This window comes from Kockovaella imperatae (genome assembly GCF_002102565.1).
Source record: "Kockovaella imperatae strain NRRL Y-17943 chromosome Unknown BD324scaffold_2, whole genome shotgun sequence".
NCBI classification, from domain to species: Eukaryota; Fungi; Basidiomycota; class Tremellomycetes; order Tremellales; family Cuniculitremaceae; genus Kockovaella; species Kockovaella imperatae.
The window spans coordinates 227731-255667 of NW_019028942.1; the positions used below are offsets into that span (position 1 = coordinate 227731).

Genomic DNA, 27937 nt, shown 5'->3' on the forward strand with positions numbered 1-27937 from the left:
GTCTTGGCTAGATATGCCGCTGCTGCCGTTGCGCGCGCTCAGGTGAGTGCATGCTTTCGCAATGGTGATAAATCGGACTGATATACCTCACAGGGAGATATGACGGGCGTGGTCATGCACCTTGAAACGGCTCTTCGACTCCGCTCCAGAATTTGTCAAGCGGCGTGCAAGTTTGCCTCTGATCAACCGGTCGAAAGCCTCAATGAGACAGCAGCGAAACCTGCCGACGATCCATTCACTGTGCCCGCCGCAACCAAAGCCGTATTACCAGATCAGCAGCCTGCAAAGGATGCAACAGTGAAATCGACGTGGGAGAGCGAAGCGCTGAGTCGCAAGATCCTCAATGGTCTGCAATGGCGAGCTGCAGAGGTGAGTCCATTGTGAGGGTGTTCACGGGACGCTGAAAAAGCCATACAGATGCTCGTGACTACGGGCTTGGACTATGCAGAGGCCCTTGCTCTGCGAGGGTCGGTTTACGAGTCGACTGGCGTGCTCATGTCTACTGCGGCCGTCGCGAAGGCCGTCAAATCTCCTCTGATCATGTTACGGGTCTCTATCCGGCAAGCTGAATTGTTGTATCGTTCCGGAAAATACGATCTGGCCGAAACAAAGCTAGAGTCGGCGGTAGAAGGCTGCCCTACGGTGAGCTTGTCGGAACGACCTGAGACGATGGACCTGATCAACTTTACCAGGCTGAAGGACTCGACGGGGTCGATATCAAGCGAGTTCGAGGAGACATGCTTGCGAAACTTGAAATGATTCACGAAGCTGGTGAAGCTTTCACCGTTGCTTCGAAGCAAGCTCAGGGTCTAGATTCAATGTTTAATGCTGCCGAGGCGCTATTACCGTCGCCCATGAAGAGTCGCTTATCTGGCTCAACTGGGGCAGCCAGAGCGTCTCTCAACGGATCCGTATCGAAGCGAGAGCCATTGTTGCCGTTGACTCTGGCACACGTGCTTCGCCGTCAAGGTGAGGAAGGGAGCGTGAAAACCTGCTGACCGTCTTCTAGCCTGGATCCTACGTGAAGAAGGGCAGATCGACGCCAGCGATAAAGTACTCGCTCAGCTGGACAGCCTGTGCCGAATAGGTCAAATCCAAGCCGAGAAATACCACCTTGACGGACGGATCGGCTTGCTCGACGCCTTTGGCCATTTCAAGGCTGACCTATGGATGAGCTCATTGACCGAATCAACCATTGCCATGCCGATGGGATCGTCGAAAGGCCGAATGCGGGATCGACAATCAACTCGAGATTCCATTCAGATCATCCTTGAACGGTCTCAGGATGCGTATTTGAGGGCACTGGAAATGTCCGCTGCGAGCGGTAGAGTGGAGGAAGTGAGGTCGGCTTGTTTGTCATTGGCCCTACTTCGGGCATTTCAGACGTCTTTGGGTCAAGGATCGGAGATCATCACGGCTGCTGCGGCGGAAATGCTTGGTGAGGGACATGGTCGCTGCCCCGCCCATTCAGGGTGCTAATGATCTGTCTAGCTTCGACGCCTGCTATCACGCTTCATCGCGAGTTGCTGGAAAAGATTGAACATAAGCTGGCGGATGGACCGTTGGACGATACCAAGTGGCCCGTGTTGAAGAGAGCAGTGACGATGGATCACCCCACATCAGTGGCCGACTCCTCCACGCCTGTCAAGGGCGCTGAAAATATCGACGAGGCGTGCCTTGTCCTCTCCTCCTCACCCAAACAAACAGACAGAGACAGTGCCTATCGGGAATACTGGAAATCCGTCCGAGCGCGATATAGGGCAAGTTTTCTGCAAGTGGACCAAGAACAAGTCGATTCATTGCCTGCCGAATGGGTCATTGTCACTATCAACGTCACTGAGGACAAAAATACAATGTTCATCTCTCGACATCAGAGAGACCGAGAACCATTGGTATTTACCCTTCCGTTAGATCGTCAAGGCAGACGGGACGGAGAAGCGGAAGAGGACCTGTTCACATTTGATGCGGCGAAGGAACAGATGAAGAGGATTATAGACGAGAGCAACGACGGTGAGTCTGAGCGAGCGAGTGAAGCGAGGGGAGTGGAGGTGCGGAGGCCAAACTTGGCGAGGCGAAGTGTCAAAACTCGAAGCGCAGTCAGAAGATTGAATCAGAGGGTGTTGATGTCAGGATTCTGACTGACGTTCGTGACCTCTCTCAGGGGCTCGAAACGCCAAACACGTCACGAGTCAAGCTGGGAAGACTGCCTGGTGGGAGAAGCGATACTCCCTCGACAAGCAGCTTAAAGAGTTGGTTGCGAACTTGGAATTCTGCTGGTTGGGAGCGTTCAAGGTGAGCAGCAAGCAGGGTCAAAAAAGCATCGATATTCGCTGACAGGGTCCTTAGACTATCCTGAGCCCTCGGCCTGCTCTATCTCAATCTGCACTCGAAACGTTTGGCGCCAGATTGGAGCGAATATTCCACTCCGCCATCGCTGGCGGGGCCAGAGCTTCTGATGTCAAGACGAGGGTTCAGCTGGACACCCCACTGTTGGAGTGCTTTGCAGCGTTGTCTTCGAAGTGTAGGGATGAAGAGGCAGAAGATCTGGTCTATTTCATCCTTGACGTGTACCAGTTCCATGGAGTTCCCGTTGCGCTCGCAGAGCTTGATATTGACCTGGTGAGAGGCGTCACTGGCTGAGATGTTTGTGCTAATGTGTAGATCGGTATTGATCTGAGATCCGCTCTCGCCGAGCTGGAGGCTTCTCGACCTTCGTCACCTCAGCCTAGCGAGACTGTGTTTCTCGCACTTGACAAAAACGTCTCTTGTTTCCCATGGGAATCCATACCGATCTTGAGAGGTCGGAACGCCAGTCGCGTCCCTTCGTTGCCTTTCCTCCTGCACCAGTGGTCTATGCGGGATCTCATCTATCCCCTTGCATCGGAACAGGGGAAAATCTTGGTGGATTCGAAAAAGGTCTTTTACATTCTCAACCCGAGTGGTGATTTATCGCGCACGCAGACTCATTTCGAACCTTGGATTCAGAGTATGGAGAAGCAAGCGGGATGGAAAGGCATCATGGGTCGTCCGCCGACGGAATTGGAGCTCGAGGCTGTGTTGAAGGAGTATGACCTGGTGTTGTGAGTGCACTCGATGGATGGATGGATGGATGGCTGGATGGATGGACGAGGGAGGTAGGCACTAATGCTCTCTGGCAGGTACTTTGGACACGGCGGAGCTGAACAATACATTCACTCTCATCGCGTCTCCAAATTGACGCGTTGTGCCACCACGATGCTGTGGGGTTGTTCGTCTGGCGCTTTGGTTGATCAGGGTGACTTTGATGTGCGAGGGACTGCCTGGAGCTACATGATGGCGGGATGGTGAGTTGGAAATTAGCTCACAGCACAGACTGGAAGAAAAAGTTGCTGATGAGGGACGCGACGCAGCCCCGCCCTTGTAGGGACACTATGGGACGTGACGGACAGGGACATTGATCGATTGTCTGAATCTGTCTTTAGCAAACTCCACCTCGACCCGAGTCACGTGTCGTCGTCGACGACGGCGGCAACCACCATGCTCCCGATCTCAGCGGTATCCTTGCCCGAAGCAGTGGCCAAGAGTCGAGATGAGTGCAAGTTGACCTATCTGACTGGAGCTGCACCTGTGGTCTATGGTTTACCCATTTGGATGTAGATATATTGTTTTATGCTTATTTTTTGGGGAAAGTGTACGTAATAATTTCCATTTTCGTCCTGGTCGAGGTGATCATCCGGCGGGGTGGTTCTCAACATGTCTTGGGTGAATGGCATGAGCAGCAGCAGCAGCATGGATGTATAGAAGGAGGACAGGAGGTATGCATTTGGGGGTTGGCATGAGACGCAGGCGTTGAGGAGATGAATGGCGTCTGAGGGATGAGATGAGATGAGAAGTCACCGAGAGTATCTTTTGATCCAGCTCGCCATTTCGGCTTTAGCATTTTGAACGGGGGGGAGAAGAACCTGTTCGGATCTGCTTCCCATGTTGGATAGACTCTGTTTGAGAGAGAGAGAGAGAGAGAGAGAGAGAGAGCGGCGAGCGTGCCGGTACACCCTTTATTATTAGTAGTCACCGTGACAGACCCATCTCTCATAACAGTCGAAGCCGCCGCCGCCTCCTGAGTGTGTGGTACGAGTTTTTCCTTCTTAACCCCATACATACCAAACGACGATCACTCAGGCGACTTGCGTCCAGAGGGGGGGGCAACCATACGCTCATCATCAAGCTAGCTCGTCGATGCAGCCGTAGCGTCATCCATCCATCCATAGCAGGTGTGAGTGCTATTAGCTGCTTGCTTGCCCCGAACGATTTGTATTCAGGCACGCGTCGACACTTTTTGTGGTGAAAATTCCCCCTCCCCTGGCTGACTTCATTTCCATGTTCAGACTCCATCCATCCCTTCTCTCCCATTTCATCGTCGTCCACCACCACCACCACCACCATTCAACACACCATGACATCCCCCTCGAGCACTCGTCACAGCTCAATCTCCCCTTCTCCTTCTCCTACCCCATCTCAACATACATCCTCAAGCTCGACGAACCAGAGCAGCACTACCATCTCCATTTTGGTCGTGTTGCCCACTCCGGAATCTATTCAACAACACACATCTGTATCCTCCTCCTCATCCTGCGAACTCAACAACAACAGTAGTACAGGACCATCTGTCCCTTCTGCTCCTATTCCCAGTCCGTTGACATCACGTCAAAGTGCGAGCAGAGTACCCACCCTGAAAAATACTGCGACGACACTTCTGGAAAGTCATACGAATGATCCATCAGCAGGGTCTGGGCGAGCCGTCAATGGCAGTAGTAATAGCAGCGGCGGTGGCGCCGGGGGTGGGGGCATCACTGATGTGGTCAATGCGGGCAGAAGATTATCTCTAGCGCCTGGATTAGGAGGAGGTGGACCTCATCGTTATCGACCCACTACGTCTCATCAACCGTCACCTAGGATCGAGCCCAATTCAGATTTTTTCGAACCGAGATCAGAAGGAAATACACCGTTCCTAGGTGGAAATCCGAATGGATCCATGACCTCCCACCCCCCCACTCCCATCGTCCATGAATCACCCGATGTTGTTCCCGTTCCAGCATTCGGCAGTCGATCAGGCGGGCCCGCCGCCCACGGATCAAACGGGATAAGTCATGGCAGTGGACCAGGATCATCCAGTCGAAGAAGACCCATGACAGCTGCTGCACCTACCATTGTCAATCGATCATCACTCGTCGTGCCTAGTGCCGTCCTCGGTGGACCTGGAAGGATGGGCGGAGCTGGAAAAACGAGACAAGGATGGGAAGGGGATCAAATCGTCGAAGTGCTCAGAGCGAGCTCTCAAGAAGGTGAGTTATTGTGTCCTCTCGATCGTCCTGTCCCCCATCCATCTCGATCTTCACCGTGGACGACGTGATCAAAAGATCAGGTCCAATCCAAAGGAACCTCTCAATGTTCATTGCCCCTGGGGAGACCATCAGGACTCCCCCTTGTCCAAACATCACTTTCACTCTTCCGACCCCTCTCACTCCCCCGCTTCTAACCATCTATCATCCTCTCGTGGTCACTCCATCTTTCATCTCTCATCTCTCATCATCATTATTTCCTTGCTCTTCTTCAATATCAACAGTCTCACCCCTTCGTTCACCTCCTTTCATTCCTTTCTCGTCGTCGTGTTGCCCCTCCTTTCAGTCATTCTAGGCTAACATTTTGTCCCGTCTCTCCATCCGATCGCATCCCATCCCATCCTACAGTCACCGTCGTTCGCAATATTAGTCAAGTCTCTTGCATCCTCACTCCCTCCTCCGGAGGCATACCGACGTATTCTACATTCAGCACACAGACTCTCACTGCCGCTCGATCTTCCTCCGTCACGCCCGTCATCCTTGTTCCGCTGTGCGATCAGCCCACACTCCCATCCCTCTCTCTTCTCTTACAACAAGGTACAACACCTTCTGCTGTATGCTTTCAACAGGATCTCCTTGAGCGAGCTCGTCAAGCTGAGCAGACTTGGCTTCCCACCGCATTGAATCGAGTTCAAGCAGCCATCAGAATAAGGGATGAGGTAAATCGTCTGAACGTCGATCCCAATCGCAAGAAACCATCCAACACGGACACTCCCATCATCTTGGCCTACTCAGCCAACCCGGCCTTGTCCCATCAAACCATCGCGGCGTGTGTCTCTGCTGGCTGCTCGGGTGTCCTGAAGCCGCCATACGATTTCCAAACTGCCAGAATGGTCCGACGAATGGTTCGTGCAGCGAAAGAAGGCCGCATCTCCTCCGTGGTCGGTCTGCCCAATCGCACTGGCGATCTCTCATCACCTACAGGAGATGACGAAGATGATCCTATCAGTAGAGTCATTCTCCCGCCAACCGCATTGAGCATGGGCGGCGAGCATGCCGGTGAGATCGTTCTCTCTGGTCTCATCAGGCATAATTCGCTACGCAATTCGGGTGCGACACCTCACGACAGTCGAAATGGCTCGCCTTTGTCCAACTCTAGAAACGCGAATCAGCAGATTCCACCGCGGAAGAACAGTCTGGGGCGACCATCCCCACTGGATCCGAAAAATAAACGCGATTCGCAATCGAATATTCGGTCCACACTATCCACATCGAACTCTTCAAAAAGTATCGCTACACCCACTTCGACCGCTGCTCATTCTCACAGCCTCTCTGATAACCTTGCACGACCGCACGATGGTCGACGACGAAGTGTCGATGTGTCAGGCTTGGAGTTTGCCCTTCGACGAGCTCAAAAGGCATTTGAGCAGAACAAACGCCCTCCATCTAAAGCTCGATCAAGGTTCTCCGCTTCCAAACCGTTACCGACGATATTCACTCCTGACGACGAAGGGCCTCTGGGCGAGAAGATGGACATGGACGAGCCAGAGTCCGGAATCGTCTCGACACTCGCTGTCGATCCACCGGAGACCAAGGAGACAGAGCTGGCAGAGCTCTTGAGCTCGATGTATCTCCAAACGCAGATGGCCATACGTGTGCAGGTCGGCGATGACGACTACGCCAGGTGAGCAAATCTGCGGCAGTCTAAACTCACTTCCAGATTGTCTGAACCTCTCTCGCCGGATCGTCGACGAGCCCTGGTCGACGCGGTGGCAAGCTGGAACTTCAAACCACACGGTTTGAGTGACGGCGATTTGTACCGTGTGGCGTGTCTCCTCTTCGAGGTCGTCGTCCACTCTGAAGCTTTGGTCGGGCTCGATCTAAAGCGAGGTGAGTGTTGTTTCGTCGTTGTGGATCCTCGCTTAACCCTCACCACAGACCAGATCAACCGGTTCCTATTTGCTATTCGGGCAATTTATCACGCTCCGAACCCATATCATAACTATATCCACGCGATCGATGTCCTTCAAGCGACTTATATCTACCTTGTCCAGCTGGAGCTCGTTCCACCATTCGAGCATATCCGATCATGGACTCCATCGACGCCAGCTTGGAAAAGACCCCCAATTCGATCGGATCTCAGGCCGGGATCTCTCCGAGCGCGAGAAGTCATTCGACCTCAAGATGTGCTGGCGATTATGATTGCAGCTGTCGGACATGATATTGGTCATCCGGGATTGAGTAACGCCTTCATGGTGAGTCGGTCTCATCGTGCTCATCGGACCGAGTCACATGGCTTACCCGTGCCCACTTAGAAAAACGCTCAGACACCTCTGTGTGTCGTATACGACGACAAATCTGTGCTTGAAAATATGCACTGTGTCTTGGTCGTTCAATTGCTACGCAAACATGGCTTCGGGTTCCTACTGGATCCCCGACACGCCTCTGAAGGCACCTACCCGAACCCTCATCGTGCGGCGCTCGACGCTAGGAGTTTTAAGCGTGTCCTGTACTCTGCCATCTTGGCAACCGACATGTCGCTGCATTTCACATGGGTACAAGGGTTTCAAGAGCTGAGGACGACCCTGGAGCACCGTGCGTGGGCTGGACTCGAGGCAGATCCCAGCAGGGACGAAGAGGAACGGATCATCCTTGCTCAGTCGTTCCTGAAATGCGCTGATATCAGTAATCCTGTGAGTCCATAGAGTCATATCAGACGAGATTTCAGCTCAGACTTTTTCAGACGCGCCCCATCGATGTCTCTGAGTATTGGTCCTCTGCTCTTTTGCGAGAATGGGCTATTCAAGCATCTCTCGAGGTTGATCTAGAATTGCCAGTCTCCGTCATTGCGTCTGCAGATGTAGCTCTGCAAGCAAAGGGACAAATCGGGTTCATCGATCTGTTCACTCAGCCGTTATTCGATACGGTCGCGGAGCTTCTGCCAGGTGAGTAGACTTTCGACCCATCGGTGGACCAAACCTGATGCATCCACAGAATTCCGACGTTATGCCAAATGGTGCTCTGAGAATCGTTATGTCTGGGAACAACGATTGGACGATGCTCGCGCTCAAGATCCTGTCCTGGTCCAACCGCTACTATACGACGCATCGCAAAACAAACGATTTGCAACCCTCTTCCCAATGTCCCTCCCTACCACTCTTGTATCTCAGATGCAATCCGCTATCGGGTCCAGCGATTCCGCCACCGATCTCCTCTCGGCCCTATCTGTCCGACCTCCCGAGGCTCCAATTTTCTCCAAGAACCCTCAATCTGAGCTGGCAGCAAGGGCAATGAGGGCAGTCTATCATTCCGATTTGAGTAGCCGACCAGCCGCGCCTGGCCGAGTGGCGAGCTTTGGTAGAGGGACACCTGGTCCAGGTTCAGTATTGGAAATGGAAACGTATCTGGAGGGTAGAAGGTCGTCCAATCCGGACATCCTGCCGAGTCATTTGAACGAGGGAGTGAGGACATCTTAGGGCTAGGATGAGGTGTAGGTTGGGCGAAACGGGTGGGAAGCGCAAGGAGAGCGGATCGTGAGCGAAGATGGGGACAATGGGAATCATTGGCATAGATTTTTTTCGTTAACATGTTGTAACACTTCTCTTGTGAGCATTTGATCTTTCTTCTCTTTCCAGGGTAAGGGCGCCTCTGCCATGTACATGTATGTATATTGGGTATTCGTGGTATGTCAGATTGGATGACCACATTGCCCTTTGGCTGTCGCCGGTATCGACCCACGGCCATTCAACGTGATATTGGTCCGGACTAGACTGCACTATGCATGCGCGCTTCTGGAGAAACTCACTCTACGTCGCGCCATCGACCTCCATAGCATCTCTCTCCGGCGTATCCTCTCTATCCCTCTCGAGTCCATCCCCTCCTTCAGACTGCGAGCCATCTCCTTCCCCATAATCCTCCTCCTCCTCCTCCTCCCCATCCTCGTCTTCGTCATCATCGCGTGATGCCGAAAAGACCTCTTTCCCTAACCTTGAGCTTCTTGGTGTCCCGCGTTCAGCCGGATGACGCCTACGTGGAGAAGCGGTCGTACCACGGCGTGAAGGAGTAAGTGGCGATGGGAGGGATGAGACTTTACTTGAAGACGATGGCACGGGGGCGGAGGCCGGTTGAGCGTTGAGAGAAGATGATGGAGGTAAGCCTGAGGGCATTTCGGACTTGGCTCGAGATAGCGGTGAGGGGTTCAAGTGATTACATCGAGGGCATATCCATTCTGAGGGCGGCGGGGCGAAAGGCGTACGTGTCAGCGCTGAAATCTGACCAGAGTTTTTCACAGTATAGGCCAACTCACGCATTCGCTCCCACTCATACTTGCTCCCCACTAGTCCATTATGTCTGAAACACTCGCCACATACGAGCGCGTACTTGCTCTGAGCTCCTTGCGCTAAAAAGCCGATATAAGCGAAAGTGATTGGGTCACGGTGCCTCGACTTGTACTCACCAGGGTCTTCACCCAAGATGGAATCGACGACTCGGTCGTACCATCGTTTCTCTGGGGTCGGAAGGACAGGCTGAATAGCTTGCATCTGTAGTGAAAGAGCCGTAGCTTGATCCGGAGTCAATCCATCAGGAATAGGTACTGGCGTCCCGGGTACTTGTCCTGAATGAAGCGGGGTCTTTAATCATTTTTTCTCCCCCAACTGACCTGATCGTAGTGGAGAGACTCACTCATGGGAGTTCCGCCGGCGCCGGTCAAATGGCCAGGAGCACGAGGTGTTCCGGGCTGCTGGCCGGCAGGACCTCTTTGTCCATCGATACCCTTACTACCCTTCCGTATCGGTGTATTTGGCTGACTGGGTGGACCTGTACCGAATTGCGAATGAGCAGGGGAGGGAGGTGCAGAATCGTCGTATCGTTCAATGAGCTTTCGCGTAGAGTCGTAATTAGTCGCTTTCTTGATATCTTCCAAATGTTTACGCTGCTTCGTGAGAAGATCTCGAAGGCGAGATTCTGAGCTCAAAGGTCAGCACTGCGGTGCAGACAGAGTGTTGTTCTCATTATCATAGGACCTCGGCTCACCGGATGAGTTCCGTTGTCTCGCAAAGACGAAATGGAGGGCTCGATTGAGTGCCCAAAGTCTAGGTGAAATTTCCTCCGATTTAGCCAGAATACCAGGCATCATCCTGAGTGCAAGTCCGAAAACCCACAAGAATGGTCCCGCTGCGATGCCTCCTATTCCTATAGCCTTGCCTTCCACACCTGCCCTATCAATCCCGACCAAACCCATCGGTATAGCTTTGAGGTACCATAACCCGACCCATATAGCCCATAATAAGACGCCATAAGCATTCACCAGCAAGCTCCATCGTCTTTCTCGTAATCTGATCTCTGAGAGATGAAGTTTTGAGTCTTCAATCTCGCCACTCAGTCGAGAGAGCAGGGTTTCATAGTCTGGCGCAGAGGACTGAAGAGAGAGAGAGAGAGAGAGAGATTGTGAAGGTCAGTGGTGAATCTGCATGACTTGACCCTTCACTCACCTTTCTAAACCATGAAAATAGACCCATGGTCCAGTTCCAAATCTCGCTTTCAAGAGGTCGTCGCTGTCCTCGCTGTACAGTCAAGCGTGAGTTACAGCAGCACCATATACTACTAAATAACAACATTGACTGACCATTTCATTGCACGTCATTTCTCGCCGCTGCTCTGAAAATTTGATTCCGTCTTCGATCGAAAGAATTGTTGACGAGCAGCAGCAGCAGCCATCCAATTCATCTTTTGGTTGACCATACGATCATTGTACATACCAGCAGGGCTGGTCTCCCGTGGATAGTATCGCAAGCTCTGTTTTTTGTGCGCTTGCATCATGTGGAGACATGTCGAGAGATCAGGGCTACCTCGACCAGCTCGACTATGTCGGCCGACATCACTCGTTTCTCGCCGTCTCTCAGTTCGTCAGGCTCGAACAGATAATGAGCATGGAGGTTCAGTCAAGTGCTTGAGAAGGAGGATACATATCTCACAACATAGTCACTTAGGGATAGTGCAACACTTCTCGTCGACTTCGCAGGCCGCAACTAGTAGCAGCACGGCTGCGGCTCAGTCCGTCAAAGGCAAAGAGCCCGAGCGGAGGAAAGGTGAGTATCGATCGAGAGCCAAGACCACTAACTGAACAAAAAAGAGCCTCGCAAGAATGTTGTCGGTGTTCAGCTACTGTCACCAAGTCTCCACGCTCAGCTATTCCCAGAAGGTTCATCAAAAGCGCCTTTAGATCACCTCGTCAAACTCTCTAAAAAGCACCTCAGAGAACACGGTCTGGAGCCCGGAGAATCCGCTACGATCAACGAGATCAATTTCGAGCTCCCTGCTCTCCAAGGATCAAACATCAGACAACATTTCTACAACATTGGATCTCAAATCGCAGGACCATACTTGCGCCTCGCCGAGGAATTCTCAACTGCCACTTTGCCTCCCCAACCCGAGTGGTTCGTGACGGATCAACCCGGTTGGATCCGATATGATCAAGATGGAAGTTTTATGCCTGTGGATGATCTCAGTGATGAGACATTCGTATCGTTCGACGTGGAGGTCCTGTACAAACTGTCCCCTTATCCCGTCATGGCTTGTGCGGCGAGTTCGACGCATTGGTATTCGTGGCTATCTCCTACCATCTTTGAAGATCCACCAGCGGAGCCTATACCACCCCGTCCAAAATGGGACAAGTCGCTCAAAATGGAACATCCACACGATCTTATACCGCTTTTCGATGGCTCCAAGCCCCGGATCGCAGTTGGACATAATGTCGGATACGACAGAGCTCGAGTGGCGGAAGAGTATTCATTGGCCGGCACAAAGACACGTTGGATGGATACTCTGTCCCTTCACGCTGCGTCGCGGGGCATCTCTTCCAATCAGGCCCCGGCATGGCACTCGTATCGGAAACAAAAGCAGAACGACGAGATAGTCATGGATGCCATCCTTGAAACTGAAGATCAGGAACTCATCAGTCGATTGACTCAAAGCGATGACGATGGGGGGTCTCAGACCCGTTGGGAAGATATAACGGCGATCAACTCGCTTTCAGAAGTTGCCGCTCTGCATTGCGGCTACGCTGTAGACAAGTCTGTCCGAGAGCGGTTCGGCGACGAAAGCATCACTCACGCTTCTCAACTACGAGACGAGCTTCAGGATCTCCTGCAGTACAACGCGGACGACGTCAAGATAACCCATGACGTTTACACAAAAGTCTTTCCTCTATTTCGGGAATCATGTCCTCATCCCGCTTCGTTTGCTGGCATCCTTCCCATGGGAACATCATTCTTACCTGTTGATCAGAGTTGGCAGACCTACTTGAAAAATGCAGAGGAATTGTATAGGAAGATGGAGGAGAGCGTCAAGTCGGGGTTGAAACTTTTGGCGGAGAGAGTCAGAGAAAAAGGACCTCAGGATGATGACCCGTGGTTATCTCAGCTGGATTGGTCACCGAAGAAGGCGAGATGGGCAACAGACGGAGCCATAACAGCAACGGATGACGCCTCATCCGCTTCATCGAAGGCGTCCTCCATTCCCGCAGAAGGAAGCAGCACTTTTGATGTCCCCCATGGTACACCCAGTTACCTCGCCGCGATGCTCTCAGATCCAGCCACGTACCTCTCATCACGCACTGCCGCTCGAGCACTCCCTCTCCTTCTCCACGTGACGTATAAAGGTCATCCAGTCGCCTGGACATCAAAAGGCATGTGGTCTTTTCGAGTCCCCAAAGCCGAGGCCGATCAGTATCCAGAACATGAAGAGGTGGATCTTGTCGATTCTGACGAGGCTTTGTTCCCCTTCCTGCGGGATTACAGTTTCCTGCGGGTTGCCCGAGCAGGCAAGAGCAGGGTGTCAAAAATCCTCGCCAAAACGTTCGTCAAATCTGATGGCGATCAGCTCGACAGTGATCATCCAGAGCTGATGAAGCGCGTTATTGAAGGCTCGGCAACGACTGACGAAATAATGAAAATTGCCCAAGATATGAAATCGACCGGTGATGACGATGTGTGGGCTGCTCAGCTGGACTGGTCCGACGCTAGCCACCCGTCTGCGAACTCCGGCAAAACCCGGAAACCCAGAGTGGATTACGGGACTTGGCCGAAATGGTACTGGGAATTAACATCTCCACATTCTACAGAGCTGGACCTCACCCAGAAAAAGGCTGTCACGCCACTCCTTCTCCGCTTGCAATGGCAGGGCTACCCATTGGTCCGACATCCAGAGTTTAAGTGGCTGTTCCGAGTGCCAAGGAGCGATCTGAAGCCTGACGTGACTATCGGTGTACCTATCGACCCTAATGACAGTGTCAAAATCACACCAGAGACGCTTTTCGACGATATCACCTATGCGTACTTTCGCTTGCCGCACAGAGACGGCGAAACGAAGAACGTGGGTTCGCCATTCGCCAAAGCATTTGTCAATGCCATCGAGTCAAAAGAGCTGGCTCCTGCTGTCGATGCGAGCGATTCGACTGATGAAATGGCAAGAATTGCTGCAGACGCCATGAACTTGAATGTCTTGTGTAGTTACTGGATCAGTTCAAGGGAACGAATCATGGATCAAATGGTCGTTTACCAGAACGAGAATCAAGGTGTGATCTTACCACAGTGTCTGGTCATGGGAACCGTCACTCGTCGTGCCGTCGAGGCCACCTGGCTTACTGCCTCCAACGCAAAGGCCAAGAGGGTCGGTAGTGAGCTCAAGGCGATGGTCAAGAGTCCGCCAGGATACGCCATCGTTGGAGCCGATGTGGATAGCGAAGAATTATGGTTGAGTTCAGTCATGGGCGATGCTCAATTCGGTTTCCACGGAGCCACTGCGATCGGGTATATGACTCTGGAGGGCTCTAAATCAAAGGGAACAGATTTGCATTCCAAGACTGCAAGGTGGGTGACCTCAGCCAGACTAGCGGGGCTGATTGATACAGTATCATTGGAACGTCCCGAGATGCGGCCAAGGTCTTCAACTACTCGCGTATCTATGGTGCGGGACAGAAACACGCTGTCCAGTTATTACGACAGGGTGACGCCACGTTGACTAAGGAGGAAGCAATGGAAAAGGCTGTCAAGCTATACGAGGCCACCAAGGGCCACAAATCTCGACGAGGCTCGTCCAAGCCTCCAGCGGCGTTCGCTTCGATCTGGCACGGCGGCTCTGAGAGTTTCTTGTTCAATCTCATCGAAACGATTGCAGGTTCTGAAAGTCCTCGAACGCCAGCGCTTGGTTGCGGAGTCACTAGCGCTCTTCGCAAGGGCTACTTGGAGGATGGGTCTGCCTACTTGCCATCGCGAACGAATTGGGTCGTCCAGTCATCCGGCGTGGATTACCTCCATCTTCTCATCACGTCTATGGAATATCTGATCAACAGATACAACATCAAGGCGAGATACCTGATCTCGGTCCACGATGAAGTCCGCTATCTTTCAAAGGAGGAAGACAGATATCGTACTGCCCTGGCACTGCAGATTGCCAACGCCTGGACTCGAGCATTGTTCTGCTACAGCATAGGCATGGATGATTGCCCCCAAAGTGTCGCATTCTTCTCTGCCGTTGACCTCGACCACGTTCTCCGCAAAGAAGTCTTCTTACCCTGTCAAACACCCAGTCATCCAGAGGCTATCCCTCCTGGCGAGTCATTAGATATGGAACAGCTACTGGCAAAGACGAACAATGGTGATCTTGGACCTGTCCAATCGATCGAAGCATTCACTGAGGATAAGAAGGACGATTCGTCCATTCTGTCACTGTTTTCCAACCTCGACTCGCATCCTCATTTCCTTTTCCTCCGAGCACAAGCAGATCGATCTCCCATACTGGCTCAGCGATGGCTTGATCAACAACCACCTCTCCTAGATACGCTTGGTCGACCCCTTCCCAAAGAGAGGAAGAAGCGGAAAGAGATCATCAAGGCGAGTGTACAGGAAAACCCTGGACATTTCCAACGACAGCGAGAGGCAGCTTTCCAATTTTCTCCAGAGGAGATAGACGAGATAACAAAGCTGCACCCAATGGATGGGTCCATTTGAGGTCGTTTGATATGGTTGCTCGGCGGAGGAAGACAGCTCTATTGCGTGACACTCTGCAGGTCGAAACCGTTCGGCTGACATGATCGATCCATCCTTGGCTGTTGATTCTCGACAAGATTTTCTCAGCGGGCTACCCTCCCTCGAATGTCCTTCCTTTGATGACTTGCCGCCCCCGAAACAGACAAATATCGCAAGGAGCTCTCTTCGGTCGATGCCCTACAGCGAGCTGGAGGTCGAGCTTTCCAATAATACTGCTCTTCATCGAATCTGATTGCAGCGTCCCGCCACCCTCTCTCTTTCTCTTTCTGCCACATTCATCAACGCCATGAGTTCCGCAAGCTTGAGCCAAGAGGGGCCTGAGGGCCTGGGGCGGCCTGAGACCATCGAAGACGATGGTCCACTCTTTCCCTCGACATTCACAGATCCTGACTCCCTTCAGGCTTTTATCGCAGTCGATCACAGCCCCTCGCATGAGGAGCTGGAAGAATTGCACATTCTCGCTTTGGAAGCGCTGGAAACGGTCGACCCCATGAGAGAACACTACCAAAATTGTCAGCTTTGGCCACTTGGGTCCCATTGTGGACCCAATGAACAATGCTGTCTCCCCTGGGATCCTTGTATACGGCAGCACCGATCTCCGGTACCATGGCTCGAAATGCAACGACAGCACGTGCCTCGGATACCAGCAGGAAGAGCTTGCGGCGGTGCACGATGGTCCAGAAGACCAAAAATACTTCGAAAGGTATACCTGCCAACCGAACGAAACCCTCAGCCAGAAGGTCTACTCAGATTGGCTGAGGCAGGGAGTGCATCTGATGGAGGAGTCCAAGACTGGGGCACTACAGCAATGGCGTGAGAATAAAGCATTTCGTGTGTCCGATGAGGCTGCCAAGGAGACGGCACCTGACACACAGGCCAGCTCTAGTGCCTACCGTAAGCATCCTTCCGGGTCCTCTCCATTCTACATTGAAATGGCAACTTCGAGCAGGAGACGGAGACCCCAGAGCTATTACAAGCAACGATCACGACCACGACCTATAACGACGAGCCGCCAGAATGTCTACTTGGGGACGATCTTACAACGAAAGCACAAGGATGGCAGTGACGACATTGTGACGGACATTGCGTCTGAGCGCCAAATGATCCACCACCACTCAAAGGAGAAGAATCCTTTCTGTCTAGGTTGGAACGACACGGAAACGACATGCAGGGCTGCGTCAACGCCCAGTTCAGACGGGTCCGGGAAGACTTTGGAATGTCGATGTCGGCCCGGCGAGGGCCTCTCGATCGAGGCTCATTTTCACTCCGCCTTACGAGCTTCCTATAAGTCAGAGTCGGCCGAGATGCCGGGCCTATCGTTCAGAGATTCAAGGGCTGGGAAGGTCGCAGTGCATTTCCCTGGCGTTGCATCGCTCATCGATGGCCTCGATGCGGATCTCGACGATCTCGACTCGTCGAGATCTCTGGCTATCAAACCACATCAGTCCATCCTTCCAGACAAGGTGGACCACGGAACATCCACATCATTTCTTCCGGCCTCGCCTTCAGTTTCCGACCGCTCAATAAGCGCCAGCATCTCCACCGCAAGTACAACAGGGACCACTGGCACCGCTATTCAAATGACGAATATGGTAACCGATGCCAGAGACCAAAGGCGAGGCCCGAAGTGGTCGCCAACTGGTTCGTTCGTCTCAGAGCTCTATTCTCCCCTAGATTCGACTGCGGTCGTCGTCAAGGACGAACATATCGAGTACGGGTCTGGAAGTTTCTGACGATGCCGCGACGGCTCATGCATACTCTGTCCCTCCAGACTGCCACTGATCCCCCTTCGAGCCTTCTAGATCGCAGAGTCTTGATGCGCGATGCCACCCTGGGCACGGGAATGAACTCGAGGAGATCCTATTGCAACAATATAGAGCAGGACAAGGTTGAGCACATGAGCCAGAGGAGAAGCGACACTTATGCCCCCCCACATTTGCCAGAGAATCTCAGAAGCATACAGTGCATTCATATTTTGCATAGCCCATTCGTAAACACCATCGCTACATATTCGAAGCCACGTCCGATCCTCTGCAAGGCCAGCATTGAATTCCCTGTCATCCAGTTAAGCCTTGTACATGACGCAAACCTCTCCCGCCACGACGAGACATCCCACGATCATGGTGACAACCAGAGGCAGCCAGTTCCATCTCTGAAACTCGCGAGTCTTTACATGTATTCCTTTCTGACTCAAGATGTTTCTCCAAAGTAAGCCGGCAAGTGAGGCCGAGAAGCTACGTCAGATCAGATGTCAGCCAGCAACGATCTGAGTCCAATGTGCGTGTGATAATCAAACTTACACAAACGAATAGGCGCCGAAATTCGATCCCACAGCCAAAGCGAAAACGGAACCGTACAATACACGCTGAGAAACGTTGCCTTCAGTCGCCACCCATTGCTGCAGAATTCGACTGAGCATAATGGTGGCACCAATGTTGGTACCGAACACCTGCATCATGGTCAATGCATGATAGACCAGAAAGGCAGACTTACGTTGCAGCCCAAGACGCTGATCAAACCCATCATAAAAACACATCCCGCAACTCCGCCGACCTCTGCCCATGCTGCCCACCACTTGCCGAAGACTCGTATCCAGCCGGTATGCTGAAGCGCTTCCACAAGAATGAACATACTGAACGCAAAGGGGAGCAGGGAGAAGGGCAGACGCGAGATGGTCCCCGAGACGACCGGAATTCGAGACGTGATGGGTCGAAGGAGAGGCGCTTTGAACTCATCGTCATTGGCTGCTTCCTTTTTGGCAGTCTTTTCCGTTGAGAGTTCCGGTGACGAATCTCTATCCGCTGACGATTCTACAGGAGGTGTAGTCGCTCGAGGTGTAGGTGCAGCGGCCAACTTTGATTTGTCCTCCTCGTCGTTTTTTAGGGTCGCCACCTCATGAGTCTCAGGCTTTTGTGCGTGCGCAGCTCCAGCAGAACCCGGTCTAGATGGTTGCGGGGAGTCTTCGGCCTGCTTGATCTTCTTCTCCAATGCCGTAGCAATGAGCTCTTCTCGAACCTGGCCAACGTCTCCATCGTCAGTCTCCTGCGGACTGAGAGTGGGCGAGCCTCTCTCCGAGTCGATCCTGACCCTTTCCTCAACTTTTTTCTCGGTGATCGCCGTCTTTCGTGCAGGTTTGCGCTCTGGTCTGGTCTTTCGATAGTCATGGACGATGTCTCTTGATAGCATGATCAGCGCCGCAGGCGCTGTCACTGTCCAAACACCTTCGACGCCTTCCAGCTTGCCGCCAGCTGACAGTCCGACGAGCAAGACAATAGTGACCAAAAAGAGGGCAGCACCGAAGATGCCTCCCCATGGATCCTTGAGAGCCTGTTTGGCATCGACTTGGGGAGGAGATAACTTGCGAGGAATCCACTTGTCCTTTCTGAACTGGAAATATCGAAGAAGCGGGAACAAGACCACCATTGCCGCTACGGTCGGTAGCGCAGTCCATGCAGAGTAAGATAGGAAGGATATGCCAAAGGCGGATGTGAGCACCAGATTGGTAGGATTCGATGAGACGAGAAGTGCAGATACCAAGTTGCTGACTTGGAAGATGCTGAACAGATAAGCTGTCGGATCGATTTTGGCATGATTCGTAAAGTACACCAGGAAGGGCGTGGCAGACAGCGTGACGGGGTCATTGCCGACCAATAAACCGACGATTGAGATGAAGCAGTAGAAGGAGTTGTAGAGTAGGGTACCAGACGAGGAAGCTCGAGAAGCGACCATGAAGGCGAGATAGCGCAATAGGCCTGTGCTATCGAGTGAGACTGAGATGTATGCCTTTGTATGGTCAGTCTGTGATCCTGTAGGACAGACTCACAAAGCAAATGAACAAAGTGAGAATGTCATATGGCTTGACATGGTCGGAACCGACTATACCTGAACGAACGACCTTGCCCGGGATGCATGTGGTCGCTAGGAGGAGCAGCACGCCGATCACTGGCGCAGTATTGAGACCAATGGTTAAATGCCATCTTTGTGGTCTATTTGTGGACGGTTTGGACTTTTGGTTTTCGGCGACTTCTTGGCGAGCCTCTTGGTCCGAGTCGTCAGTGGATGCAGGTGGAGACGGAGGGGATGCATCGGTAGACTTCGGTTGCTGCGCGGGACGTGCTCGTAGTCCGACAAGGATGAGCAGCTTCTCGCATGCTCTCGAGACGAAGAATGGGAGAGGTATGCGAAGAGGGAATATCACGAGGATATCTACGTCATGAGCACATGTTCAATTTCCCCGAGCCCTACAAACCGACTGACTCACTGACGATGAGGAAGATGATCAAGGTGGCGATAGACCATCCATCAATGTTTCTAGATGATCCATCGAGATTGGTGATGACTTGTCGCTTCGCCATGACGGCTTTGAGAGTAGAGTAGATTCTACCGGGCATGGTGGAGTGAATCAGAGAGAGCTGTGCCTCAAAGATGGGTTGGCGCAAAAGGGGGGCAATCAAGAGCCGGGTAGTGGAGACTATGGGAGAAATAAGGTCTACCCGAAGTGCCAAGGAGGTAGCGGTGTTCAAACGAGCTCCACGAAGCTTCTTGCGGTAAGTATCACTCTGCTCGTCATCATGTATAGGAAGCGACGATTGAAGAGAGAGAGAGGAGAAGTAGAAAGCCAATGCGATGGAAATTTAATTGTCCCAAACGTGTTTGACGTTATTTTATTGCAACGCTTTCGCAGTTCAGCGACTTCCCCTTCATCCCGACAGTGTAGGTCAGGAAGGAGGACGATGCTACAGACCAATCTGCTAGCTCCAGGGCATGCAGACTTGGTGACGCGTGCGTGACTCCGTGTTGTGCATACAAACATATTCCACTGACAATCCCGACCCACAGATGTTGTGTATGACTTCTACGGGGAGCGCAGTCAGTTTTGAGCCGACTATCATGGCTTTTTCTCTGACGATACTTGTATCACAGTCGCGACATGCTCAGCGGATCAGAGAATCAAGATCTTCAGACGGTCCAATGAGGGTTTATGGGAGCCTGAAGCAGATTGGAAGGTGAGCCGAGCAAGGATCCATTCGGCTAAGAGTCACGCTGACACGCTTCGCTCTCTCTCTCTCTCTCTCTCTCTATTCAGGCTCATGACGCTGCGATCCTCCATTTGTCATTCTCGCATCCACTTCATGGCTCTCTATTAGCAAGCTGCTCCCATGATCGGACTGTCAGGATCTGGGAAGAGGGTCCACGATCGCATGGTACCAAGGAAGGAAGGTGGATCGAACGCGCAGTACTCGGAGGTGCCAAGGGGAGTGTAAGAGTGCTCGAGTTTTCCCCTCCAAATCCGTCCTTTGGTCTGAGATTGGTGAGCTGCCAAAGAAAAAGGACGTTGAAAAGCCTCTGCTGATGGTCTTCAGGCTGCCATCTCTACCGACTCGCGCTTACGGGTCTACACTTCACTGGATCCATCTCTGAATGACTGGTCGACTGCGCACGACATACACCTTCCTTCATTAGCATCTCCGTACGCTGGTCAAGAGGAGACTCGCATCAACGAGAACGCGACAGTGGAAATCTCGACTGGTGGATGGGGTCTTAGCTGGTGCAAGGAGAAGTTCTGGGGGAGTCTGTTGGCTGCATTTTCTGGTACCAGTCCGACTGTCAAGGTGAGCCTACCGCCAGCTTTCTCATTGACTTGCTGACATGTTTCTTCAGATCATTGTCCTTGACCCTGCTCCTACCGCTCTGCTTCATCTCACTACACCGGCACCTGCCTCACCTTTGACATGCGTCGCATGGGCCAACTCGTGCGGCCGCTCGTATCACCTCGTCGCGACTGGATCAAGGGACGGTCGCGTGATCATCTGGAAAGTTGAGCCCCCTGATCCAGAAGAGAGAGGGAGAGGAGAGTGGAAAGGCGAGATCGTGGCAGATTTCGGCAAGGGACCGCGTATAGGCACCGTGGACGTGAATATATTTCATGAAGGACTAGCTGACATCATAGTGGAATGCGACGGGCACAACGCTGACTGTCAGCGACGACGACGGGATGATTAGGGTCTACAAGCGTGAGTCCAATCAGCACCGTCTTCCTGTCTGACCTTCTGCAGCGACATACTCGCGTGATTGGAAACTCATGGGCCAGATGACGGCCGAAGAACCTCCGCCAATGGATGACAGGGGTCACTGATGTTGACCAAAACCTGCAATGGGATGCATCTGCTTACATAACAGTCTTATCCCTCCTGACTTGACGGCGTCAACATTCGATCTAGTCACTTCCTCCCGTACTTCTCCTCAAGATACTCGTCCAAGGTCTTGGGCTTTCTTCCGATGATCTGCTCCAATACGCCATCCGTTTTCGCAAAGTCGCCATTGTGCATGGCTTTGACCGTGCCGGAGAACATTTTAGCCATGGGCTCTGGAATCCCGTTGGCGACAAATGAGTCGACAAAGGTCTTGTCTTGAACCACATTTCGTTTGATTTCTTTTCCGGTGATTTTCGACAGGATCTCGGCGGCTTCAGCCATGTCCCAGCTCTTTGCATTGACGAGATCGAGGTACTCTACTCCCTTGGTATCGTACTGTTCAGCCAAGATCCGAGCGCTGGCCTCGGCAAGATCCAGACGATCGACCCAAGAGACTTTGCCATCCTCAGGTGCAGTGATCGATCCCGACTCGATAGGTTTACCATAAAGGTAATCCGTGCCAGACAGGTAGAATCCATTTCGGAGCGAAGTCCATTCGAGTCCACTCTGCTTCAGTTTCTGCTCCACGTGGTAGTGCTGAGATCCAGGTACGAATTCAGTGTGCTCCCTTGCGCCAGTATGAGAAGTGTAAAAGATCTTCTTGACTCCGACGGCTTTTGCTGCGGCAATTGCATTGGTCGTGAGCTGCTTTCCTTCGTCTCCAAGGACATTGGGCGAGACGATGAAGAGGTTGTGGACGCCTTTGAATGCCTTTGCGAGGGATGGCGTGTCTTTGAAGTCGGCTTGTCGAACGTCGACTCCTCTTGATGATGCTTCTGAAGCCTTAGAAGGGTCGCGACAGATGGCAATGATCGATGAGGCGGGAACGAGAGAATGGTTGAGAAGAGCTTGGATAGTTTTCGAGCCTAGGTAGCCATTGGCTCCGGTGACACCGATAGTGAATGACATGGCAGAAAGGCGAGCTGGTAGTTGATCAATGGGGGTTTAACACTGCGAGGACATGAAGTCTAGAGTACAGCGTACAATGAACCCTGTTTAAAATATATATCTTGGCACGACGCCTCGGTCAAATGCCACAAAAGATGACCGAGATTCCAGTGAAATTTCATAGATCCATGGATCTATCTGGGAGGAAATGACGATGGCTCGGGCAGCAGCAAATGTGGCAATGTCATCCACCGATTTGATCACAGCTCTTTCGTGATTCAGTCGAGGATCATCGATGCTTTTCATGTCATCATCTATGCTTTCAAGCCAGAGACAGTTGCCGACTGAAAGATACTTATGTATGAACCTATGTCTCTGGTCGTGAAGGAAGAGACAAGACCTAGAGGCAGCTTGCGGATCACTCGCGCCGCGTTGCTGAATCGAGATCCTCTCACTCCGCTCACAGACAAAGGGTGGGATCGAACGACCCACACGGAAGTCTAGCAGACCTAGCAAGATCCCCTATGACTATGAGCAGAGAATAAGAGACTTCCCTCCCTTCGCCTCGTTCTCCTCCCATTTCCGACCTTCTCCCTGAACAAAGCTCCAAACGAATTTGTGGGACTTCGCTTTTGGGTCTTCCTCTCGAGAGCACCAGCAATGCACAGTACTTTATTGACGGTCATGGCAATGGCCGAGGTCAAAGGATCAAGCCCTAAGGGGGTGAAAGGTAAGGATACCAGCACAGTGCTCATGCACAGGTGGAAGTGCGCTGTTCTCTGCTTTGGCACGATGAAGGAGGGGTCACACATTCGGACAAAGGGTTATTGGATATCTTGATACGTACAGTACCGGCTTATATGAAGGAGGGATCCTTGCGTGCACAATGGCTACCTTTTGCGCCACCAGCTGGATCACCATGCCCAGACGAGACTCAGAGCCCAGTATCCCCCTCAACGATTTAGTCAGGATGATCCTTGATGAACGTCGGATACGTACTGACTGCCGTGAGTTCTATTCACATGACGAGGGTGAGTGAGTGTTCATTTTGCATGCCCTTCAACAACACACGTCGAAATCGATCAGGACCCTTACTGATGTGCACTCCTATAGACGGAACTACGCGAAAGTCAGTCACTCTTTGTACTTGAACCCGACTGGGATCTGACTTGATGGTGTCCATCATCTTTAGGCTTGACACCGACGATTTGAAGGAGCTCTCCGCGCAGTTTGAGAACACGGTGGCGGCTAAGAAGTGGCTGATCAATCAAGCTACTGCAGCCGAAGTCCAACCTTATCTCGATAAGTACACCAAAGCTCTGACGTCGAAGCCTCAGACATTGGATCATGATGTCGATCCGGACGAACTTGCGATCAGGACTTACAAGGACAGGTCACTCTGGCTCGATGAGGCTGAACGTGTGATGGAGGATGATCCGGGTTATGTCATCTTCGATTCGGTTTTGGCCTTTCACGACATGCTTCACCGACTCGATGATCAAGTGGATGAGGCGAGTCAGCGGTATGAGGCGATGTCCAATACCTCTTCCGAGACCGTTCAGCTGAATGACAAGACGGCTCAACCACTCTCAAATGAGAGAGAGGTTGAGACGGGGAAGACGAACGAGACCGTGACGACGATACAAGGAGGGGACGAGATGGGAGATAGCGAGCAAAATCAGATCTCTGTCGTAGCTGACGGGGGACTGCGCCAGAAGCTGAAGCACTACCACGCTGAGATTGAAGCGGCGCATGAAAGGTACGAAGAAATAGTCCTTGAAGTATCGGAGGGATCCGGCATTGATCAGGTAATGGCTAACGCATACTTGGAGGAAGTCAAACGCATGACAGTGGAGCTGGAGAGCATATCCGACATCATATCACCAGCAGTATCTTCCGGTCAAGCAAACGCTGCTGAGACGAATGTCTAACGGGAAGCGTTCTCCACTAATACGACGCTGAATTCGTCCATGAAACAGCGTGCCACGTATTCCTTCGTACAAGAGATCACATTTATCCACCACCGAAAGACACCCACTGACTCAAGTTGCACGAACCAAGTCGGGATGACCTTGCGCAATCAACTGTACATGATCCAAACTTGCATGCAAAGTTCTTTTTATAACAGTAATGCCAGAGGGGGAAAGTGCAACATCAGGATACGCATGAGTCTATATCTGATTAAGGGTGCCTAGAAACGTCCATCGCAAAAATAGCAGGAGCACAGATGAGAAAGGTCAACAACATAGTAGCAGTCGTCGTAGCGCTGATCCACTACCTCGCACTCTGAGCCGACTTGAGGCTCCCTCTTCTATTCGGAGCGGGATTGACAGCTTGAAGCGCTGGAGATTGTTTGATTCCGACAGCATTCGCCTTGCCTCTCCTCCGACTGACGGGTAAAATCTCATCATCATCGTCCATATCTTCGTCTTTGTCTTCGTCATGATGACCATTGATTTGAGCTTCGCCGTCATCATCTCCATCACCAGAGACAGAATCCAAATCGTCTTCTTCGCCTTGGAGCATATCCATCTCCAGCAAATCCTCCCCTTCATCACCTCGTACTTCTTCACTCGATCCGAGTCGAAGTCGTCGAATCTCGTCCCGAAGCTTGTCGATATAGCTATCTCGCTTCTCGACCTTGTCGTGGAGTCTGACAATGTACTCGTTGCTGAATTTGAGAAGGGCGACTTTGGAAACCCCACGATTCGGATTATCGTCCGGGACCAGAGTGGATTTGGGCAACAATCTCGGCGCAGAACTGCCCGGTAGCGGCTCTCCAGTCTCGGCATCCAACGCTTCCGTATTGATGGGCGGTAACAGGAGTCGTAACTCATCAAACCCAGACTTGAGACTGTCTCGCCGTCTCTGCTCTGCCAGCTTGTGAGATGATTTGCGGGTTTCTCCTTCAGACGGTGTGGCAGCGGCGGCAGCGGCACCTTTGGTAGCTGCTTTTACACCGACACTAGGCGGACGCATCGCCAATGCTCGCTTGCCCGCGGTGTTGAGGGCGAGGCGGCTTGTTGTACGTTTAGCCGGTGGTGCCGCTGCATTGGATGGCTTACGGACCGCCGCTGTATTCGCTGCAGCTGCGACTGCCGCCGCTGCTCTTGGCGGAATGATCTTCGGGGCCATATTCATCAAAGTTGCTGGGGTCATTGGCGAGACATTGAGCGACTTGTCGTTCGGGACAGGTGGAGGCGGCATCATTTGAGCAAGATCCACTGGACTGGGTGTTGATGGCGTCGAACCGGGATTGGACATTTGCATGGACTGGATGGCCGAAGGGGGCAGAGATGTCAATGGAGCATTGGGCTTGTTGCCGGGCTTGAACGCCACTGGAGAATTCGGTACGGAAAATGCACCGTCACGTTTCCGACCGGGAGGGGTCGGCTTCATCATGGGAGAAGGTCGAGATCTGGCTGGAAGCGACTGTCTATTCGGACCGGTACCATGATTCAGGGAGAACTGACTGGGATTCTGGTTGACTCGGCCTTCGATGAAACCTTGAAGGTTCGACAATAAATCGGCATCAGCAAGATCGGAGTTGGCCTGTGGTCCGAACGCCGGACTGAGTGTCTGCTGAGCACCTCCTGAGGATCCGACTGGATTCAAAGCGGGACTCGACAGAGCAGACAGAGGATGAGGTCTACCTCGTTGAGATGCGAAATGGCCTGATCTATTGCTCGATTCCAAAGCGGGTGAAGTCAGAGGAGAAAAGTAACCTGGTGAGCTCGTCGAGGCATTCGAATGGGGCCCTGATATCCCCGGAGTAGTGACTGGGCGCGAGGGGCCCGCAGACGAGGCAGGCATGTACGGTGAAATCGCGACAGCAGCGGCAGTAGCTTCCAGCTGCCGCTGTTGATGTTGTAGCACTGCCAGTTGATGTTGAAATTGTCTTTGTTGTTCCTGCAGTGCTTCGAGGGGTGAAAGATGAGAGGGAGGTTGGTATGGCATGGCAGCAACGGGAGAAGTGAAGGTGGAACCGTTCTGGGATGGAGCGGGAGATAGAAGCGGGGCGACACCAAGCTGAGCGGCGAGGAGTGAGCGATGCTCTGAGCTTGCGTGAATGGTCTTACATCTGGGTGATCATTCCGCAGGTCTAGCTGCATCGGCGCGACCAGGTCTGTTCTGTTTTGTGGGTACATCTCGCCACTTGGCGCTGACCACAGAGTGAGCATGATCACAAGTCAGGTGCCATCTGAACGTACCCGGTGTGAAGACCCCATGGGCTGCACTGAATGCCGCCCATTTTTCCGCCAAGGTCTGACCATCTGGGAACGCTTGATGTTCTGGGTGCTCACTTTGTAGATTCGGATGTAACATTTGAGCGAGAGCTTGAAGAGGGGATTGAGAGGCGGATGGATCAAAGACGATGGGAGATTGCATGTGGATCTGTTCGAGCTGGAAAATTGTCAGCTGGAGTCTGGGATTTCCACCTCACTTGTTGTTGAAGCAATTGTGCTTGGTTGTGATCGAACTCGCCGGCATTCTGCCCATTCTGTCCATTTTGAGCCTGCCATAAGGCTGCTAGACCCAGTTCCATCCCACGCTGAGATCCCATCAACGTTTCAGGCGTCATACCCATCATCTGACTCGGTCCAACAGGTTGTACTTGTCCTTCGTTTTGAGATAAGGATTTGGCCATATCTCGTGCAGAGGATCCCGATGATGACTCGGGTAAGGATGACGACAAGTTGTCCATTTGAGACGGGAGTTGAGAAGCTGCTGAAGCGTTCGCGTATTCCATGCCCATAAAATTTAAGAAATCCAAGGGCATTTCACCGTCGTCCAGTTGAGGTTGATAGAGCCCATCCGTGGCTGGGGAGGCCATGGCTGAGACTGGAGCAGACATGTCGACGGGTGGGAGGAAACGAGAGAGATTGAGAGAGGTGATGACTGGATCAAGGATGACAGATTCACCAGATGAATTGTTCGGATAAATAAAGGCAGGCACTATCAAGGGAAAGACGAATTGTCCCTATCCAGGTCATGAATCGCAGTCTTTAGATAATTATATCGATAGCGAGATCAGCTGGAGACGCGTGCCGAACTGCCCGTCGATACGCCTTGTTCGTGGATGCGATGGTATTGATGATGATGATGCCCAGTCCAAGAGAGCCGTGCCTCTTCTTTATTCGGGCACCGGAGTCATTGTCGCCGGTGATTCGTGAGCGAAAAGTGATGGCGAAAGGCTTTGAATTCGGGAAAGCTCTTCGCCTTGAGCCACTAGAATGATCCTCCGTAGCCGGGGACGCTGCTCCACTTGTCTGCCCAGGAAGATCGATGGGGGAGTGAGTGAGATGGTCGTCGATGGAAGAGAAAGAAGGAGGAAGAGGAAGCCCAAAAAAAAAGGTAGCAAAAAGTCGGCAGTTGATCCTGTTCAAGGATTTATTGCCACTTTGAGTAAGTTTTTGATGGAAGTGCGTCCCGAGTGACTGACTGTCCACCCAGATCATCATCATCGTGGCCACTTATGGACATACTC

At 52.4% G+C, this 27937-nt stretch overlaps 10 protein-coding genes across 10 annotated transcripts; 6 read left to right on the top strand and 4 right to left on the bottom strand.

Annotated features, from left to right (window-relative positions):
• Nucleotides 1–1170: 1170 nt before the first annotated feature.
• BD324DRAFT_640869 (cysteine-type endopeptidase) lies at nucleotides 1171–3636 on the top strand (the record flags this gene model as incomplete). The annotated part of the gene is made up of 7 exons (XM_022017378.1): nucleotides 1171–1438; nucleotides 1492–2010; nucleotides 2162–2292; nucleotides 2347–2619; nucleotides 2662–3080; nucleotides 3159–3323; nucleotides 3390–3636. The coding sequence occupies 7 exons, from the start codon at nucleotides 1171–1173 to the stop codon at nucleotides 3634–3636; spliced, it is 2022 nt and encodes a 673-aa protein (XP_021873422.1).
• Nucleotides 3637–4364: 728 nt separating this feature from the next.
• Nucleotides 4365–9072, top strand: BD324DRAFT_614437 (hypothetical protein). The gene is made up of 7 exons (XM_022014596.1): nucleotides 4365–5321; nucleotides 5727–7002; nucleotides 7039–7208; nucleotides 7257–7573; nucleotides 7634–8011; nucleotides 8062–8263; nucleotides 8313–9072. The coding sequence occupies exons 1-7, from the start codon at nucleotides 4433–4435 to the stop codon at nucleotides 8792–8794; spliced, it is 3714 nt and encodes a 1237-aa protein (XP_021873423.1). The 5' UTR covers nucleotides 4365–4432; the 3' UTR covers nucleotides 8795–9072.
• Nucleotides 9073–9078: 6 nt separating this feature from the next.
• Nucleotides 9079–10921, bottom strand: BD324DRAFT_614439 (hypothetical protein). The gene is made up of 7 exons (XM_022014597.1): nucleotides 10811–10921; nucleotides 10481–10737; nucleotides 10353–10411; nucleotides 10002–10283; nucleotides 9775–9933; nucleotides 9625–9717; nucleotides 9079–9546 (listed from the first exon to the last, which is right to left on the bottom strand). The coding sequence occupies exons 1-7, from the start codon at nucleotides 10835–10837 to the stop codon at nucleotides 9125–9127; spliced, it is 1299 nt and encodes a 432-aa protein (XP_021873424.1). The 5' UTR covers nucleotides 10838–10921; the 3' UTR covers nucleotides 9079–9124.
• A 215-nt stretch (nucleotides 10922–11136) lies between these two features.
• BD324DRAFT_606939 (DNA polymerase family A-domain-containing protein) lies at nucleotides 11137–15328 on the top strand (the record flags this gene model as incomplete). Its single annotated transcript, XM_022014037.1, has 3 exons — nucleotides 11137–11407; nucleotides 11452–14188; nucleotides 14230–15328. The coding sequence occupies 3 exons, from the start codon at nucleotides 11137–11139 to the stop codon at nucleotides 15326–15328; spliced, it is 4107 nt and encodes a 1368-aa protein (XP_021873425.1).
• Nucleotides 15329–15915: 587 nt separating this feature from the next.
• Nucleotides 15916–17100, top strand: BD324DRAFT_648279 (hypothetical protein; the record flags this gene model as incomplete). Its single annotated transcript, XM_022017815.1, has 1 exon — nucleotides 15916–17100. The coding sequence occupies one exon, from the start codon at nucleotides 15916–15918 to the stop codon at nucleotides 17098–17100; it is 1185 nt and encodes a 394-aa protein (XP_021873426.1).
• Nucleotides 17101–17432: 332 nt separating this feature from the next.
• On the bottom strand, nucleotides 17433–19758 carry BD324DRAFT_640872 (hypothetical protein; the record flags this gene model as incomplete). Its single annotated transcript, XM_022017379.1, has 5 exons — nucleotides 17433–17601; nucleotides 17668–17816; nucleotides 17861–19150; nucleotides 19191–19573; nucleotides 19629–19758. The coding sequence occupies 5 exons, from the start codon at nucleotides 19756–19758 to the stop codon at nucleotides 17433–17435; spliced, it is 2121 nt and encodes a 706-aa protein (XP_021873427.1).
• A 342-nt stretch (nucleotides 19759–20100) lies between these two features.
• Nucleotides 20101–21503, top strand: BD324DRAFT_576414 (WD40-repeat-containing domain protein; the record flags this gene model as incomplete). The annotated part of the gene is made up of 8 exons (XM_022013186.1): nucleotides 20101–20149; nucleotides 20207–20236; nucleotides 20291–20373; nucleotides 20454–20678; nucleotides 20731–20979; nucleotides 21029–21280; nucleotides 21318–21381; nucleotides 21424–21503. The coding sequence occupies 8 exons, from the start codon at nucleotides 20101–20103 to the stop codon at nucleotides 21501–21503; spliced, it is 1032 nt and encodes a 343-aa protein (XP_021873428.1).
• Nucleotides 21504–21536: 33 nt separating this feature from the next.
• Nucleotides 21537–22470, bottom strand: BD324DRAFT_648282 (NmrA family protein; the record flags this gene model as incomplete). The annotated part of the gene is made up of 2 exons (XM_022017816.1): nucleotides 21537–21558; nucleotides 21605–22470. The coding sequence occupies 2 exons, from the start codon at nucleotides 22468–22470 to the stop codon at nucleotides 21537–21539; spliced, it is 888 nt and encodes a 295-aa protein (XP_021873429.1).
• Nucleotides 22471–23368: 898 nt separating this feature from the next.
• BD324DRAFT_678759 (hypothetical protein) lies at nucleotides 23369–24380 on the top strand (the record flags this gene model as incomplete). Its single annotated transcript, XM_022019012.1, has 4 exons — nucleotides 23369–23413; nucleotides 23462–23480; nucleotides 23563–23578; nucleotides 23642–24380. The coding sequence occupies 4 exons, from the start codon at nucleotides 23369–23371 to the stop codon at nucleotides 24378–24380; spliced, it is 819 nt and encodes a 272-aa protein (XP_021873430.1).
• Nucleotides 24381–24723: 343 nt separating this feature from the next.
• Nucleotides 24724–27304, bottom strand: BD324DRAFT_648284 (hypothetical protein; the record flags this gene model as incomplete). The annotated part of the gene is made up of 4 exons (XM_022017817.1): nucleotides 24724–26478; nucleotides 26529–26611; nucleotides 26661–26853; nucleotides 26894–27304. The coding sequence occupies 4 exons, from the start codon at nucleotides 27302–27304 to the stop codon at nucleotides 24724–24726; spliced, it is 2442 nt and encodes an 813-aa protein (XP_021873431.1).
• Between the last annotated feature and the right edge of the window lie 633 nt (nucleotides 27305–27937).

Excerpts from the sequence above, each read along its gene's own strand:
- BD324DRAFT_614437 (XM_022014596.1), top strand. The coding sequence starts at position 4,433 with ATGACATCCCCCTCGAGCACTCGTCACAGCTCAATCTCCCCTTCTCCT. Across the intron at positions 5,322-5,726 it reads CAGAGCGAGCTCTCAAGAAG|TCACCGTCGTTCGCAATATT; the intron begins GTGAGTTATTGT and ends CCCATCCTACAG. Across the intron at positions 7,574-7,633 it reads GATTGAGTAACGCCTTCATG|AAAAACGCTCAGACACCTCT; the intron begins GTGAGTCGGTCT and ends GTGCCCACTTAG.
- BD324DRAFT_614439 (XM_022014597.1), bottom strand. The coding sequence starts at position 10,837 with ATGGGTCTATTTTCATGGTTTAGAAAG. Across the intron at positions 10,738-10,810 it reads TATTTTCATGGTTTAGAAAG|TCCTCTGCGCCAGACTATGA; the intron begins GTGAGTGAAGGG and ends CTCTCTCTTCAG. Across the intron at positions 10,412-10,480 it reads ATCGCAGCGGGACCATTCTT|ACTTTGGGCACTCAATCGAG; the intron begins GTGGGTTTTCGG and ends AATTTCACCTAG.